Source organism: Parambassis ranga, chromosome 16 (assembly GCF_900634625.1).
Source record: "Parambassis ranga chromosome 16, fParRan2.1, whole genome shotgun sequence".
Taxonomy (NCBI): domain Eukaryota; kingdom Metazoa; phylum Chordata; class Actinopteri; family Ambassidae; genus Parambassis; species Parambassis ranga.
In genome coordinates, this window is record NC_041036.1 from 11,147,178 (window position 1) to 11,166,358 (window position 19,181).

Below are 19,181 nucleotides of genomic sequence, written 5' to 3' on the forward strand. Positions count from 1 at the left end.
TACTGAACACATTATTCAAAGGAGGCTCATATGTCATGGTGAGATATGATACAAATGTCATATCTATTGCATAATTTAACATGTGAGTTAAAAATTTACATTTTTGATAAACCTATAGAAAAACTATAAATAAGGTCTTAATAAATACAAAATGTAAGTTCTATCTTACTCTTTTTCTATCTAAAGCAAGGATTTAATAAGTTGAATATTAGGGTCATTATTACCTGCTACATGGCCTGCCTTAGTAAGAGACTAGCATATATTATGTATATAAATAACCTTTCCCATTGATAATATTTAGATCTTGAGTGTCAGTGTGCTGCAATACAAATTGTTTTGTTCTATCTCACTGCACATACAGCTGTTTGCACCACATTTACAATATCATTATATATAAATGCATCTCCCTCTCCACTGGGAATGAACCTCCTAATATGTGTAAGTGAGTTCTGGAAGACAATAATAGAGCGTAAACACAATATGTGTAATCCGATCAGCCTAGTTTTGTGTTTATACTACCTCATGAAAGCTGCCACTTGATACAGTTCATATAGCTGTGTCCCTCTATAAACATATAATATTTATAAAGTATGAAAATAGCAACCACTGTTGGAAAGCAGAAATGGTGTGCCGTTTCTTGTGAAATACTGTCCTGGTCATCATAAATGAAGGGTAATATCAATAAACTCTTGGAGGACAATCCACTTCCTCCCTCCTGAGACAGACGCTGCAAAGGTGGGCCTAGACTCTGCAGCGTATACAAGCAATATTAAGGTAATCAATCGTCGTCAGTGCTATGGCAGTCCTGGATTTAGTGTAGTGAGAGCCATCGCATTCTGTATTAAGCTATAATTGATTTGATCTCCATAATCTTTTTCCTGGTTGTCGTGGGTAACACTGTGTGACAGCACTGAGTGATGTGCTTTCGGACGGGGGTGGCGGAGATGAACGTGCAAGGGGTTGGCAATGAGTTGGACGGCCCATTCATATTCATCAGCAGGGTGTGCACTCGAGGGGGTTCAGGACAACAGAGGAGCATGCAACGGCACAGACTGCACTACAGCACATCACATTACACCACAATTTGATTTTCTACATTATAAAATGCTGCCACGATAAATCACACTGCATCTCATTGCACCAAATCGCAACCAACACCGCAGGAACAACGCTGTCTCAGATAGGCTTATGTTGTTAACTACATTTTTTTTGGGATACTCCCCTCTGCGAATAAGTCTTTGGTTTAAAATGCACTTTTAAATGTCAGCTCTTCAACAGCAGTAATTTGCTGTCTAAGAGCTTTTCAGAAAATGTATTACTGCTTCGTCTCCTTGTCTTTTAATTTATTGCACAGGATGCATTTTGCTAAAAGATTACTCACAGGCAGTGCACAACAGTACGTCCTTCTCCACACTCCCTCTGCCACTTGTGCACTTGAGCTAGCAGGTTGAGGAAAGCCTTCTTGGAGTCAGGAACGTCGCGATACGCCGACCAGCGCAGGAACTGGAACTGACACACCACCAGCTGGCCCTCCTGAAGCTTCATAAAAAAAATAAAATAAAACACATGTCAGAGACTACTATGCTGCACGCGTCTGTGTTGAATTTAAGTCTCTGGTTGTTTCAGTATTTCTGTGTGTGCCAGTTAACACCCGTGTTTGAGTGCTCCCCAGGCTACATGCCGGCACTCTCAGCTGTGCTCACTCAGCAGGCTGACTCTGAGATATATGGGACTGTAGGTGTAAGTGGGGCCCGAGCTGTGTGTGAAAGAGGTCCCTGTGTGTTCATAACCTTGTCCTGTAGAATCTCACCCAATACTTAAGGACCAGTGGAGAACTGTAAGTCATGCAAATTGGGCTGGCAAAGACACCAACGATGCATGGAGGAATTGCCTCAGCGGAGGTGACACAATGTTCTTTTTTTTAATGCTACTCATACCCACACACATGTATATGCTTACCATGCACTTCCTTTGACTTTTACTCCCCTATTGTATATCATTGTCACGCACAGGAACTCTAATGCACCGAAAGAGGGAGAGGTGTGTGTTATTTCTATGTGATTTGATTCCTCCCATGCTGCGTTAAGTTGCCCTCCCCTTGACGGCGATGTGCATCGATTCGGAAAAATAAAGGTGCCATAGGTAGAGAGGGGAATGACAAGGGCGGCCGACAGAGGAGGTGAGGATGCCAATCAAGAAAGGAAGTTCTGTGCGCTGCTTATAATGGCAAAAGGGAACCGCCTTGCATACAGATGACTTCAGTAATTGGTTGACAGTGATCCTGAGCAGAATGCATGCATGAGCTTATGCAAAACCCTGAGCACAAAATATGCATACCTGCTCACACACACATAACACAAAGAAGTGTGTGAAGTTAAAATGATTGGTTCATACGCTTACATATATTTGAATTTAGATTTTTTTTTTCCGCTAGAAAACACCTCCCTGTCATCCTCTGTGCTCCCTCTAGTGTGACAGAACTGTCAGTGCCTTTATATAACCCGTTTTATGAGCTCTGTCTAATTCTGTAACTTTTAAAATGTGTGACATGGTCTGTGAACAAACAAAAAAAAGCAGCCTGAAAGAGTGTACTGCAGCTAGAAATATGGCAGGCATTATGATGATGAAAGTTGCCTCTTTAGTATGCCAAGAAGCTCTGAGAGTGGGAAGCCGCCTATCAAGGTAATGACAAGAAGAAATTGAAAAAGTCAGAGAGTGACCCTTATTGCATGCATGTCAATTGGCTTCTCTTACATGTTTTCCATAGAAAAGAAATTCCTATAAAACTCTCCCAGGAATGTCCAATTGAACCAGTGGTGGCTGTGGTTCAATTTTCTGGACTGCTGAATATAAAAATTTTGCAGTGTGTATAATGTAGTCTATGAATAAGTTTTCCTCTCATCTGCCATTGTGCACAAACCACATTTCCAGGCTGTATTGTAGAGAGTATTTATTTTAAAGTGTATTTTTTTTTTGACAAACTCTTCTGTCCCTTGAGGCATAAACTAGAGAAGTGCCATTGTGTGTGCATAAGAGAGCAGTAATGATGCAGAAGCGTTCACTGCGTGGAAATTCTAGCATCAACTGAGGGACTGCGCTTCAGCACATAAACAGGATAAAATTCCTTTCTCTGGAGGTCTAGTCTTTAAAACGGGGTAAATACACTCTTCCGTTGTTTTAGTTTTTTGTTTTTTGTTTGCTGTGATTGTGCTGTGTTTTTCTGTGTACTGATGGCATAAACATGTAAAGTAGTTTGAGTAAATCTATCTCCGCCTTACAACAGGTGTTTTTTAATCTAGGAACAACATCTCCATCATGAAAAAGCGCTTTATTAATGGATTTCATCTCCTGTTTGGTCCTGTTGGTCATTTTAAATAGAATGGTCTGGCAGCCACAGTGTTCAGACAGGACGGTTGTCATCATCCTTATTCCCCAAATGTACCAACAGAGCGCCACAGTTTCTGTAATTATACTATGCAACTTTAACCCAGTCTGGGTTTTGTTCATATTTGCAGTATTGTCTTCCTGCAACATCTAACCTCCTACAAGACTTGTGTTAGGTGTTAAACACATGTCTGTCTCCCTTCAAGCTGAGTGTTCACACAGCACTTTTTCTGAGTGTCAGTGTGAGAAGAGAGTGTGTGCAGCTGCAAGGCTCACTGTCTTTTCTCAAACTGCTCCAACATTAAGTTGAAAATCTCAGAATTTTGCAGAAAGGTGCAGGTTTCATCACCACCATGCTTGTGGGATTTATCACCCTGGTAACCAAGAAAATGGAGGAGAAGCTTGTTCCTGCCACACTTGTCTCCTCTGAGTGAAGTGTACGACTGCATTAAGGCATCACATTATAGGTGAAAGCTCTACATGTACTGCCTTGTAGGTAAAATGTCACTACATCTATATCACCACAGAAAATACAAGTCATCACTTGTGAAATACCACAGAGAGGAACAACATGTCCTGTGCAGACTTTTTTTTTCTCAGATAATGACTTACCCGTGTGACGTTCTTGACCCGGAACAGGCGAGTAATGACATCTTCATCTGCTGACATTGACAGAAACTCCACTTCCATGGGCCCATACTGCTGTAAACCAGGCTCCGGCCAGTACTGAACACACGGCTAGATGGAGAACAAATATAAGTCACCGAATGTAGCACACAGAGTTCATGATAAATGTTTTCGTTAGTAGCTGTGGCCTCTGTTCTATCAAAGAAAGGAGGTCGTACACTGTCAATAAAAGATCAGAACACAGGCACACAGGAGTAAGTGTAATAATAGTAACGACTAAAGATGTGTGTCTGTATGGGACAGGCGTGCCATAGTGGAGAAGATGGACACAGGGAGGCACAGATATAATGTGCTTTGAGAGATTACAAGAAGAGGGAGATGGAGTACTCACACAGTGGCATGAATGGACTCTATACCAGAGTTAATAACAAGATCTTGCAATGAACAACTTAAATTGCTATAACTCAATTTTCAGGCAGGACCCAAAAGGTCTGCATCACACTGGAAGAAACAAGATGAAAACATTTAAAGGGGAGTGGATGAAACGCGGGATTGAACTGGAGCAGCTATGATTTTTTTAAGTGCCAGTAGGTGTGTTACAAAACAGCACACACAAAAAAAGCCAATACACAAGCACCAACTTTCTACTTTTAATGAGCACAACATCCCCAAAGATTAAAGATTAAGATCACTTATCAACTTTTTAACAGTGCCTGTCAAGGTTTCAGAGGTCATGTTAGTAGATTCTGACAAATTGCTTTTGGTAGGAGCTCTCATAATGAGTGCCAGGTAGCAGCGAGTTCCTGTGAGAACTGACAGCCACTCTGAGCTGTCTATACTTCCCTGCACATGTTAGGTCAGACAGAAAAAGATCAGTGTTTAGAATAAAATACGAACAGAACTGGAAGGTGATCAGAGCCATGTAGTGCCTGACAAGCATCCAGGAGTGCTTTCTAACACTTATATTAGCAACCAACCTAACCTAACCATAGGTGTTTAAATATTGCAGCAACTATCAATACAATAGAACACAGAATGCCTACAGTTCATTTAAAAGAATGAGTAATGAACCCTTCATTTTTGTCTTCACAGGAACCACCTTAAGGACTGATTTTCTGAAAAGGAAAACCTTGGATCAAAATAATTGCTTTTTTCCACAGGTCTGCAGCAATATAATACATATTTTTACACTGGTCATCCCTACAATACACTAGTTATTCAGATATACAGATATTAATAATACACCTTTACAAACACAAGGTAATGTGAGATTATAAATAAGTACTTCAAATTGCCCTTGTAAGAGTATTAATAATAAATGAATGAAATCTGGAGTTACCTGATGCTACCAGTGTGTTTGATCTCAGCGCAGCTTTTGATACAATGTGTAATATTCTTATTCAAACACCTCCTGGGCTGTTCTTGATTGCTTTATTTTCCCGCAGGCTGTTTCCTCATGTGGTGTCCCACAAGGTACCATTTTCGGGTTATTTTATTATTTTTTTTTTTGGTTTCTTCTCCTCTGGCTACATTATTATATACACTCAACAAAAATATAAACGCAACACTTTTGTTTTTGCTCCCATGTTTCATGAGATGGACTTGAAGATCTAAACTTCATTCCAGATACACAATATTACCATTCCTCTCAAACATTGTTCACAAATCTGTCTAAATGTGTGATAGTGAGCACTTCTGCTTTGCTGAGATAATCCATCCCACCTCACAGGTGTGCCACATCAAGATGCTGATCTGACATCATGATTAGTGCACAGGTGTACCTTAAACTGCCCACAATAAAAGGCCACCCTGAAATGTGCATTTTGTTTCTGCTTTATTGGCGGTCTGGGGACTCAGAACCAGTCAGTATCTGGTGTGACCACCATTTGCCTCATGCAGTGCAACACATCTTCTTCGCATAGAGTTTATCAGATTGTCTATTGTGGCCTGTGGAATGTTGGTCCACTCCTCTTCAATGGCTGTGCGAAGTTGCTGGATATTAGTGGGAACTGGTGCATGCTGTCGTATACGCCGGTCAAGCACATCCCAAACATGTTCAATGGGTGACATGTCCGGTGAGTATGCTGGCCATGCAAGAACTGGGACATTTTCAGCTTCCAAGAATTGTGTACAGATCCTTGCAACATGGGGCCGTGCATTATCTTGCTGAAACATGAGGTGATGTTCATGGATGTATGGCACAACAATGGGCCTCAGGATCTCATCACGGTATCTCTGTGCATTCAAAATGCCATCAATAAAATGCACCTGTGTTCTTCGTCCATAACAGATGCCTGCCCATACCATGACCCCACCACCACCATGGGCCACTCGATCCACAACATTGACATCAGCAAAGCGCTCACCCACACGACGCCACACACGCTGTCTGCCATCTGCCCTGAACAATGTATACCGAGATTCATCCGTGAAGAGAACACCTCTCCAACGTGCTAGACGCCATTGAATGTGAGCATTTGCCCACTCAAGTCTGTTACGGCGACGATCTGGAGTCAGGTTAAGACCCGATGAGGACGACGAGCATGCAGTTGAGCTTCCCTGAGACGGTTTCTGACAGTTTGTGCAGAAATTGTTTGGTTATGCAAACCAATTGTTTCAGCAGCTGTCTGAGTGGCTGGTCTCAGACGATCTCGGAGGTGAACCTGCTGGATGTGGAGGTCCTGGGCTGGTGTGGTTACTCGTGGTCTGCGGTTGTGAGGCCGGTTGGATGTACTGCCATATTCTCTGAAACGCCTTTGGAGACGGCTTATGGTGGAGAAATGAACATTCAATGCACGAGCAACAGATCTGGTTGACATTCCTGCTGTCAGCATGCCAATTGCATGCTCCCTCAATGCTTGTGGCATCTGTGGCATTTTGCTGTGAGACAAAACTGCACATTTCAGGGTGGCCTTTTATTGCGGGCAGTTTGAGGTACACCTGTGCACTAATCATGATGTCAGATCAGCATCTTGATGTGGCACACCTGTGAGGTGGGATGGATTATCTCTGCAAAGCAGAAGTGCTCACTATCACACATTTAGACCGATTTGTGAACAATGTTTGAGAGGAATGGTAATATTGTGTATCTGGAATGAAGTTTAGATCTTCAAGTCCATCTCATGAAACATGGGAGCAAAAACAAAAGTGTTGCGTTTATATTTTTGTTGAGTGTACATTAGATTCCTGAATGAGACATAAATCTATGATTTTATATCAGTCAATCAATTGAGGAATTATTGAAATGCTCATTTCTTCTGTCTTAAGAAAATGGTGGTATTGCTACATTTATGAAACAGTAGACTGTGATAAAAGATCTCTAAATTGTGTGTCACCTTTTTTAGAACAGTTCCTTTAGTCTGTTCTGATGGTTATCTGTTATGAAATGTGTTCAGCATAGATGAAGCTTTAAAACTTTAAAATGTCCCCTTAGATATGAACTCGTCTTTTAATTATTTGTTATGAATCCTGAACAGTGTGTTATGTTTCCGCTGATTATTACCGTTATAGGCAGTAGCAATAAAAATACAGAGCAGTGAATTCCGCAGTATACAAAAAGACATGAGGAAAAGTGGGCTTACAACAAAAGGAACTCTGAGATCTGGCTGTAGGGTAAAGAAAGCCGGTTTAGAGATGTATCTTAGGGAGGGAAAGAAAAAAAACTGGGACGAGTGTTATCTAGTCAAGCCTTGAGATCAATGTGGTCAAGGATCAAAGCCTAACAAAATGGCATGAAGGAACTAATCCCAAGCACAGTGAGATATAGAAACAGTGTAGGCAGAGTAAAGCCTCAAATAAAGTTCACACAAACTTAAGACAGGGTAAAAAACCTTGTGGTTCCAGCTTGTGTGTGGATGTCAACAAATCAGTGACAATCAAACAGTATATAACACTTTGACCTCACCCAGGCAGAGTTTGATTGGTTGAGTTGGTTGAGCATGACCACTGCTGTGCAGCCGTAGTCGAACACCAGCCTCCAAAAGTCGGCCGTTGTGCCTGGTAGTGGGTGAGGGGTCACAATGAAAGCTGCCTGCCGGTGGAAGCTGTCAGCGAGAGCAGCATTGATGTAATTGTTACTCTCCCCTTCAGTCGTAACCAGGAAGGCCAGGGCACGATCGGGCGGCAGAACATCCATGCTGCGGTTCTTCTCTCGATTTCTGGGCAACAGAGCAATGCTGCACTCTTCCACATCCAGGTGGGGAGTCACAGAGTTGAGTGTCTGCATATAGAAATGAGAGTGAGGCGGGCATGGAAATCTCAGAGTGTTTAAAAGATGACACGTGTGTGGGGTGGTGAGACACATCACAGGAGTGAGAAAAGATGTGAATCAGGCAGGAGAGGAGATCAATGGGAAAGAAAAATCCAATCATGTAAATTGAAAGAATCTTTAACAGTCTGATCATCATGTTGACAAAGTGACTTCATAATAAACTGAGCTCCATAATAAACCTGAATGTAATGAGAAAAACTCACAGTTCTATGATGAACTCTCTTTATTTACCCATAATGACATTAGACAAAGCAAAAAAAAATATTTGGCTCATACACAGCATCAATAATAGATCTGTGCCTTGCTGATGTTAGTACAACCGGTTGGCTGTTTGCCATCGGCAGGATGACAGAGAAAAAGGCAAACACGCAGCTCATTGGGTGGTGAAGAGGCTTTCAACATCAATGTCAGACAGATAAGTTAGCAAGATCAAAGTGGGGAATGTAGCATCTCCCTTTATGAAGTACGAACAGTTTGTAAGCACAGTGCTGCGCCACCTACGATACCATTCCCTCCTCCTGAACAATATATCTATCATTATCCTTACAGTATGTGTAATGTATAGGGATAAAATTGCATGAATAAAAGGAGGAGCTTGCGTCTATTCCTGTTTCACTTTGAAATGCTAAAGCTGGAATCAATGTGACTGCTGGGTGAGCACTGCAGCACAGGGAGGTGGACGAGGCAGGTAAAGTGTGTGGGAACACAGCTGGCTCTCCTCTCTCCTAATCAACATCTAATAAATGTTCTGAGAGCATTCCTGGTCACCAGGCAGAGGATTTCAATGGTTTGGCAGGCACAAAGAATTAAAAATGAAACCAGCATCATCTTGCACAAATACACAAACACACACACAGACACACACACATATCTACTACCTCCTCTATTCTGCTAATTTCAAAATGTCTGTGTTGTGTGTGTGTCATCATTTCAAGGACTGGACATCATCGCTACAAGCTAGATTGCTTCCTTCCTTTGAAAGAAAGGGTGCAATCTGCAACCTCACCAATAAACGCCAATAAATCATACACAAAGGTCCTTTATTTAAGCAAAATGTGCACTACACAAACATTTAAATACAGTATTCTCAAAAATGGGCTGACCTGAAACTCCTCCCGCAGCTGAGAGGAATTGCTCTGTGAATCCACTCGCAGCATCTCCTTGTAAGTGACTGCAAATTCGTTCACCAAGATGGCCGTCTCTCCGCACAGACAGGCCTCCAGGATGGCGTCATGGATAAAGATGTACTGTTCCTGAAAGGACAACAGGTAATTTAATTGAGTATTACAGAATGTATGTGCACAGGTGGGGGGCATATATGCGTATGTACTCAGAATCATGCATCACATTGTGTTGCAAGCTTGCAAAAAGCTAAGCAAACATGAGCAAAGAGAAGCAGGTTGAGACAAAGGCGGGTCAGGAACAGTGGGTACATGAAACTAAATAATCAGACAACATGAAGAATGGCAGAATGTTTTTCATAACCTGCCTTGTTCTGAATTAAACATGTACTTTAATGTTAGTGCTGTATCAAGGCTGGGGGAAAATAAATACATATTTCCAAGTAAACAAACACATGCAGTGTGCATTTAATTAGTGCACCCCTGCAAATAACTACAAATGTAATAAACAGTTAAATGAATGTTGGATTTACATAATAAGGGGTGAATATGCAAATGATCTGCACATCTAAAGAACAGCAGAACACCGAGAGACAATAATGTGTCTTTCCTCTAAAACTATTGCAATGACCTTTACATAAGTCCCAGAGTGGGAGTATGGTAATACACCCCTCTCGCTCTTTGAATTTCCAAACTACAAGAGGCAAAACAAATGTTTTTTAAAAAAAACCTTCTGAGGTTCTTGCACAGTGAGAGAAATGTGAAAGACTGTATGTGACTTAGTGTGAATGTGAAGTGGTTTCCTGGCCGTGCAGTTGTCCTGACCTCTGTCTGGATCATGTTGATGCGCCGAGAGCAAAGTGTTTTAACACAGTTGTAAATATCCACCACACCCTCACACTCAGCCATGTCCAACATGACATCAAGCACAATGTAGCAGCCGGTACGGCCCGCACCCGCACTGAAAGACAAGAAGTGCTTGGTATTAGTACAAAAAAGGCATGGCTGCCTCAAGGTTTGCTTTGTTTCATGTCTAAGAAACACATATTAACAAATCTACTCTTCTACAGAAACTGAAGATGTTGAAGGGTGCAAAGGATATGCGGTTTAATATTTTATTAAATCACAAATAATAAAACCTAACCTGCAGCTGAGGATCTTTGAAAGCTAGTAAATAGTAAGTGTTGATATTACATATTTATCATAGAGTGAAGTGAAAGGTCTCACCTGCAGTGGACCACCACAGGGCCTGCATCAGGAGGCGTGGAGGCTTTGACTCTACGTATAAAAGCCAGCAGTCCAGTGGCGTGATAGGGCACTCCATGTTCGGGCCAGGATGTAAAGTGGAACTGACGCACCTCATGCTTGGTAGAGTATCCTCTCTGTCCACATAAAATACAATACACAACAGCATTACATATAAAGACTCTACATAATGACATCTTAACCCAGCTGTAGCCTACAGGCCCTGATTCCATCCATTCTGACACATTCCTCTTCTGTGGTAATTGGGACATATTTTTTTTGGTTCAGACTAAGGACAACCAGGACATTATTTACGTGGGGTTTTTGGTCTTCTAGGACAGTCAGGCCTCTGGGCATCACATGTTAGCGGCAGCTGCAGTGTGACAGACGCACACAGAGAGGAATTACTGAGACTCTGGGGAGCTCAGGGAGAGCTGGGAGGTTTCTCTTCTCTACTGGGAGGCTGCTGCAGTCACACAGCAATTTCTTTCCCCCCGTACAGAGATGACAAAGTAAAGCGACACAAAGCAAAGATTTGTTGAAGACAGAAATCCAAAAACAGAAAGGAAAAGAGCTATGAAAAACAAGCTGTCACCAGTTTCCAAATTCATGCCGATTTGAATAAGCAGCAGCGTGCTCCCATAGAGAGCGAATGTGACAGCGTGATGATAATGCTATGTTTGTGCCACTGTCACTCCAGTGCTGCTCTGAGCCCTTCCAATAAGAGATCCCCCAGGAGACTGACAGGATGGAGGCCATCAGGGGTACAACACTGTACCAGCTACGCTGGAAAGATGGCAGGGGCAGTCACACTGCTGCGTATGTTAATTCCCTTCGATTTAACATGTGGACCTGAAGTCCATCAGCAGTGGAGTATTTAATCCCTTCTTATTATAACTGCTTCTCTCTTTACCAGGTGGCATGGCTTGTGTGAAAGAGACGGAAACAGAAGAAGAGCAAAGAAAAGAGCACAAGAAGATGGAAGACAATAATCTGAAACAAACTCACCCTCTCCAAGGCGAATGTGCGAACTGTGTATTCAGCAAGAGTCTCTGTTTTAAGCAGGGTGATTTTGATGTCTCCATACATCTCGGTGTCATCAGGCCAGTATTTACAGCATTTCACCTGTTTGGAAACAGGAAGAGTTACATGTAGCACTAATGTTCCACAAAACTGACATGATATTCCCTAATATGTTGTTGTGCTGTCTCTGTTGTTTTAACCCAGCTTATTTGGTTATGTTGTGCAGTAATAATGTGGCAGTGAGGGCTGTCAAATACCAAATCAGTGTCACCACAAACAAATGATCATATATTTGGATGGTCATCTTTAGTGCTATTTGTTTATATACATGATGGCTATATCTAAAATCCTTTCACACACTGACTGGATTAAAATCGAGGTCTTCATCATCATACTTTAAATACTGAAGGCACAATAATTAATACAACCTGTGTACAACTCAAATTAAGTAATCACAGTAAAAAAAAATAATAGCTACATTTTTTGGTTTATCTAGAACAGAGACAGCAGACATGAAATTTAATGAGTTAAAACATGTAGAGGTTACACTTCAAATGCCACGAATGAACAAAAAACAACCCGTTCCTCTGCTGATATTTTATCTCAGAGGGCAAAGAGAAGAAAAGCACAATAATCACATAATGCCGGGCAGCATAATGAACAGGAGGGCAGCAATCTTTTTCCTTTTTTTTTAACCAATACTGTCTACAAAAGAGGTAATTTTTTTCATTTAATGGAGGTGTTATTTGGATTCTGCTGCACAGACCACTTCTCATTTGTTGACTGTTCCCAGAATTGTTAGGATGGAGAACCAAATTGGATGAAGGGCTAGAAAAATGGTGTCATTTTAACTATCCACTGAGGTAATACGTTTCTCCTGCCTTCACACAAAGATGGGCTACTTATGGTAGAATTTATACAACCTCCATTTATATGAGAAGAGGGTTATAACAGTAGTGTATACAAAGTTTACCGGAGATATGCAGCCCTGAATATGATGGTATACAGCACAAGTATGTTGCAGCAGATTTTATGAGGTCTACAGTATAATCATAGTGGAAATTATGCTAATCAAACTGCAATTTCACAGTGTTGTTATAGCAGATAGAGAACTCAACAACAGTGTACAAAGACAAACTGAAACCTCCCAGTAACTTCACTTCACATACTCACTGCTAGAAGCAAAATCAGCACAAAGTTGGAGATCTTAATCCTAATCTTAATCTTGAAACAGATGCAGATGATGAATAGCTTGTGCAGAAAGAGAAGCTATGACTGCCTGCTGTAGCTTAGCACATAAATAGCATTCCATAAATTTACAAACAAAGATTATTTCCTAAATTCTTTGACATAAATGTCTTGGCTTCACACAATGTAAATAAAATATACCATCACCTGCAGTAAATGCACAGATGTCACTTATCAAAGACATAAAAGCCTTTCATATAGACTCCAAAGTGTTCCCCTGTGATGAATGTTTTCTGTTTGTGAGAACTATGTGGTGACAGAAGAGGGAGAAGGGGGAGGGCACTTTACTTACCCTGCCAACCTCCACCAGCTTAGTGATCATGACGATGCTGAAACAATTTTCCTGCCACACCATCCTCCAGAAATCATACAGAGTCTCCTGCTTGGGTCCTACAGCCAGGAAGAGAGAAGAGAAATAACTGAGCAGGAGACAAAAACAGCAGCATCAAAGCCTGTCCTCTCAATAAGGGAGTTCTCTCTCTCTCTCTCTGTTGTGAAATCCAGTATTATTGCGACTCAAGTGTCCTTCCTCAGATAGCAGGTTACTGATCTCTCAAGACTGTACCATCAATAAAGTTATTGGTAATTCCAGGCAGGCAGGCAGGAGGGAAAGGGGGCAATGGGTGACAAAATAATGGCAGTAGCTGATGATGAAAGCCTGGGGGACCACCAGTCACTCACTGCCATCTGAGGAGGAGGAGGAGGAGGCGTTTAGGAAGCAAGATATAGCTTTAAAAGGAGGATCGCGTCAGAATGAAACACTCAGAAACACATCTGACATTTTTTTCCTCCTTCCAAGTTTCATGTCCCTCTCGATGTGTCTCTAACAGGAGGGGAGAGGAGGTGCTGGTGCAGGATAAGCAGATGAGAATAGCCTTTATGATGGGAGGTCCCTGGAAACAGACTCTCCACAGGGCTCTCATACAGAGCCAGAATAATTCTGTATTTGAGGGTGAACTAAAGGTTTTCTCTTGAACCCATCACTCTGCATGTCAAAAAAAGATTGAGAAGCTATAATTAATGTGTTCAATTATTCATCCCCTCTCATGATTAATTCAGTGACATCACTAACACAGCCTTCACGCATTGACAGTCACAGCATCACCTTTGGATGTGACAATTGGAGGATATTTGGCATGGGACTGAGCATGAGTAGGCTCATTGGTTTGGATCATCTTTAATCTATTATACTGCAACAAAGGTACTCACTATACTGAATCCACTCACTCACACACACACACACACACACACCATAGCCTTGCTGGGATACTCACCCTGAGTGGCGATGAAGTGGTTGGATCGATGGTAGCCCTGAAAGAGAGAAGAGGGATGACATGCTGAGTAAGCCATCTGCGCCTCAGGCACAGCTGTACAGGAGGGAGTCTCACCCTCTTCCTCCCTCTTCCTCTCTGCATTCTGATCTCCTACTGACCCACTCTGCAACTGTGAAATGTATAACGTCTGGCGTATTAATGACTCCCAACTATGTCTTTGCCCTCAGTGGCCCTGCAGAGAGAGAGTTTTGAGCAGCTGAGGTAACTGATGCTGATGAATCCCTGAAAAAGGTATTCCTGTAAGCTCATTGAACAATGCTGTGACAGATTAATAAAGATGTGATAAAAAAAAAAACAAACTGAAGCCGCACATTTTTTAATTTCAGGTGTCTGATTTATTTATCCATCTCTCTCTCTCTCTCTCCATGCTGTCTCATAAAAACAACTAAATTTTCACTGAAGATGCAGTATGTGCTACATCTCGGTTGATAAATTGACCAAACAAAACTGCATTTATCTTTTTGTCCACTGCTGTCCCTAATCAGACACAGTGGGCATGTGATGCTCGCACACAGGTTTCATATGAATACATGACACCAACACAAACAGCCAATGCAGCAAAATCATATCCGTCGAGCAAAGTATTCTGGAAACCTTTATATCCAAGGCTGGGACGGCCTTTGATATAGACGATAGACATTTTCATAATGGTAAGCAGGTGAATATGAATGGATGATGAAATGTCACCTCTACAACCTTGGGAGGGATAAACACAACCACCACCTGAGGGAATTTGATGAGCTCGGCTAACCTTTCGGGGTAAAGGAGACACCTGTTTCTGAGACTGTATGAAAGCATCACCTGGAAGACCACACAGATGTCATGGCTCACTGTTTGCTGGAAGGCTCCCTTAATTACATGACTTAGATGGAGTGGAAAAGGCAGGCCAGGAATAATCAGAATAAAACTCCCGAAGCCAACCAGCACTCATCAAATCAGTATGATGCAGCAATCCCTGTTGATAACAGCTTTTATCTTTTTGCAGAGGGCATCTTCCGAATATGTCGAGTCCGTCCACGCTGCTGATGGATTGCTGAGCAAAATTGCATCCAGTCAGATAAACGGGAGGGGGACATGTTTGAAATGGAGATGGATGACCAGTGCTGTGAGGCCCGCTATCCACAATTCCTCAGGCCCTGGCCAAACTCTATCAGCATGAATGCCACCACTCCTCCGCTTAAAACAGTTGTCATGGAAACTAAACTTCCTGATTCTTGGCCACTTATGAGAACTAACAAAGACAGCAGGGTCCTCTATCCGGAGAGGACACATCTCCTTGTGTTCAGTCAAAAGCATTTGCTAAAAGGGCATTTTTCTTTTTTTTTGTTCTCTCAAATGTAGACAAACGTGAAACACTCTGACCTTTGAGCATTTGTGGATAGAGGACAGTGGTAAGAGGAGAGGGAAGTGGAAAGAAGGAGGGGGAGATAGCAAAAGTAGAGCGATGGCAGGCAGAAGAACGAATAGTTAAGTACTTACTTCCCTGTTAATCCGAATCTACAGGGTCCGAGGTCGAGGAAGTGGGATGGGGAGTAGAGAAAGAAGACATATAGGCTAGTTAATGAAAGCAGCGAGTTATGGTTTCAGACAGGTGGGAGGTTTATGTAAGCACAGTACCGAGCTTTGTGTGTTTATGTAATTTCCGACCAAAGGCCATAACTTTTGCTCATGTTTAATCTATCAGCTGTGTTTGTAATGAAAGTTTATTCTATAGTTTCTTTACCAAAATGGGCAGAAATGTTGTATTGTGTATTATGTGTATTATGTTTAAATTTACTGTTATTAATATGAAGCTGACTGAAATGATTTTAGGACCATTAAAGATGCAATTTTTTAATATTGTACTGTTACTCATCAGGACAGTGAAGGCGTTTGTGTGTAGGCTTTCTCTTGTGAATCCGTGTCACATCTGTCAGGAAGGAGCTGACAGACTCTTTTGGCACAGATAAAATGTAAATTAGTAACACCCATGATGCGCCGGATTGATCTCCATTTGCAAAAGGTGCGAGAACCTGTTAACATATGCAAAGTGCTTCCTCGAACAAGCTGCCCCACAACAAAGCAAATCCTCTGACAGTAAACCAGGAAACAGAGAGAATGGAAAGGAAAAACTTCTCCGTTTAACCTCTGGTGAAATAATCACAGGCTGTCCAAAATATGCTCCGCTGCGGCTAAGTAGTTACAATTCAGATCGCTGGGTCAGCCTTGTCAGGGAGTAACATCACTGACACTGACACTGTAGTGGCTGCTGAGTGGTGTTTTCCCTCTAATGCCTACACCTCTGTGCCCTAAGCACTAATGCAGACCCTCGCAATAGCTACCAGCCTAACAGCAGGGCAGCTTTTTAATGCCCTCTCATTGTAATGAACTATCTAAAAGCATCTCACCACTGGCCCTTCTCTACAGAGAAATAAAAGAGAAAGGGAAAAAATGCCCCACAGTGTCAAGCATTTTGATGATACAATTTGGCAGAAAGGAGCAGTCCACACAAAATCCATTCAACATATGTACATAGTAATATTATATGCCTTTTTTTGTCAGAGGCAAACCTCTTATCAACTACAAACAGAAGCACATCAGCCTGCCTGAGCTTCTCAGAGAGCCATATTTACTTTACAGTCAATGAGTGGCATGCAAAATAAATCCAGAGAGATAAAGAAATCCTATCAGACTTGCCTTGACATTCCTCAAATGAATAGCAACAACCCAATGATATATTAATGCAAAGTGAAGGTTTCTATTTGTTCAAATTTTCATTAATAACTTTGCTGCCGCCTAAACGTGCACCTCTCTTTGCTGAGCACAGCCTCCACTGGCTTTTATGAATGAGAACACGCATGAATGAGACTGTGCGAGACACATTAGCAACATATACATGTATTTTGTATGAGCAGTGAGAATGTTACCGTGGCGCTGCATGTGTGTGAACGGTTAAGGTGAATAGTGGAGCATAATATCATCTCCTCCCGGGCCCATCCAGAGATTGAATAACATCACTGATGTCTATTTAATTTAGGGGGGATTTGTAGCATCTTACAGAAAGGTTCATCTCCTGTGCGAGGCATTAAATGCATTTATTCTGCTCTGTTTTAATAAAAGTGATAGCAGAGGCAGTCTGGGTCAGGGATCCAGTGCAGCGATTGACAAACATGGCATCTGGCAAAAACACTGCTAGGAGGGGGTGTCTGATTGGATGAAAGCTCCCAGGTGAAAGTGGGGCAGCAGACTGGTGGGCTTACAGGAATGAGAGAGATGGACTGTGGCTTTGCAGGGTGCGAGAGATAGAGAGTCAGCAAAGGCTATTTGTATCCCATATCGAACAGAGGCAGGAAGACAGGATTAGACTTACATCAATGTAGTTAGCGTTAATGTAGTCTGAGTTCGGGTCTCCCAGGAGAGGGTGGAGCTTCACTCTGTGGCGGTCATCTGAGACGGATAAAAATAAAAGAGCAAAGGGATGTTGAGATAAAAGGCAGTCACAACAACTTTTTTTTTATTTTTAAAACTCAGGATTAAATGTTTCATGATTACTTACATCCCAGCAAAGTGTCATGCCTCCCTTTGGTTTTGTCCTTCTTTTTCGTGCAGTCCCAACCATCAAAGAAGCTCTGAAGAGATAAAAGAGACACTTGTTACACATTTTAGGTATAAGGTTACGTATTAACCAAATATCTCAGATAAATATAATCACAGTCTCAGCTCATCTTCTGTTTTGTTTCTCTTGATTAAAAAGAAAATTGCATTGTGTGGTTATTATGTGATAAGAACCACCATCAGCACATCAAGAGTAAAACGAGGCGTTTGGTTGCTTTATGCACAATGTGTAATTAAACAAAAGAGCACTATATTTGATCCCAGAGAACCAGTTGCTGCCTAGCTAGCCCTGAAATATTACATATTAATATAAGGTCTTAGTGTTGTTAAAGCTAAAGGTTACAAAAGAAAGAAAATGAGAAAAAGAAAGGCTTATGTTTTTAGCTTTTCTAAGATTTAAGCAAATAATTAGCCTTATTTCAGCAGCCAGTGTGTTTAATTTACACCTGTTACAATGAGTGGAACAAGAAGTAATGAGCCAAATTAACATAATATTTGGTCTGGTAAATCTATCTCTTATTTAATACATAAAAAACTGGTATAAGCTGCCAAAATTGAAAATGCTGGGTGTTCTGTATTCTCTCTTATTAACTTCAATGACAAATTTTTCTGCATTGTATTCTTTTAAGTGTAATGGACTGTTTAGAGTTTGCAGTGAGGGTGAAAATAAAACCTGCTGCACCACTGCAACAACACACTAATTGATTGTTAGAACCTCACTGTCCAGTAGAAGAAACAACAAACACAATCCCTACTCACAACAAACACAATCACATGTACTGTGTGCTATGCAGAAGCTAGTTTTCGATTTTATCAGAGCAATATTTGTGTTGCATATTGTCATGTGTTATGATGACAGACTGAAAGTGTACAGTGCATCAGTCCCACCCCTGTTGAGAAACCCTTTTCTACCACCTGCCTGCTGCATAGCTGCTTAGCCTTATTGTAACAGCCTCCATTCCCTATCATCTGCATGTCTGCATGGATGCACTAGAAAGCACTCACTCTCTCATGTCCTCATAAGTCACTTTGGGGCCAAATTATGCCTGCAAACACACCCTCAGAGATACAGTGCATACCAGTCCACCCCCAGTGGTTTTCAGCCACTAGGGGAATTTTGGTGAAACTCTGCCCATGTCTGCATGTTGAGCAAGGGGGATTACAATGCAGTTCCCCCCACAGAGAGCCAAGAACCAGTCAAATCCTGCTTGGGATTACATCCTCCTCCTCACTTTCTTCTCCTCTTTTTCATGTGCTCCCTCTTTTACGTCTGTCTTCGTCCTTCTGAATCCATCACTACCTCCCTCTCTTCATCTCAGTTCTCCTTGTCCATCG

The 19,181-nt window shown here is 41.7% G+C and overlaps 1 protein-coding gene across 4 annotated transcripts in view; it reads right to left on the minus strand.

The window, feature by feature from the left end:
* The window catches only part of ptprub (protein tyrosine phosphatase receptor type Ub), a 133,817-nt gene that overhangs the window by 1,236 nt on the left and 113,400 nt on the right, over positions 1 to 19,181 (minus strand). For all 4 annotated transcript variants that reach the window (XM_028424917.1, XM_028424919.1, XM_028424918.1 and 1 more), the window contains 11 exons: positions 17,788 to 17,860; positions 17,602 to 17,678; positions 14,193 to 14,229; positions 13,211 to 13,308; positions 11,656 to 11,772; positions 10,630 to 10,784; positions 10,228 to 10,363; positions 9,385 to 9,534; positions 7,916 to 8,230; positions 3,997 to 4,122; positions 1,382 to 1,539 (listed from right to left, as the gene is read on the minus strand). In XM_028424917.1, coding sequence (XP_028280718.1) covers positions 1,382 to 1,539; positions 3,997 to 4,122; positions 7,916 to 8,230; positions 9,385 to 9,534; positions 10,228 to 10,363; positions 10,630 to 10,784; positions 11,656 to 11,772; positions 13,211 to 13,308; positions 14,193 to 14,229; positions 17,602 to 17,678; positions 17,788 to 17,860 — 1,442 coding nt within the window. The remainder of the gene's footprint in view (positions 1 to 1,381; positions 1,540 to 3,996; positions 4,123 to 7,915; positions 8,231 to 9,384; positions 9,535 to 10,227; positions 10,364 to 10,629; positions 10,785 to 11,655; positions 11,773 to 13,210; positions 13,309 to 14,192; positions 14,230 to 17,601; positions 17,679 to 17,787; positions 17,861 to 19,181) is intronic.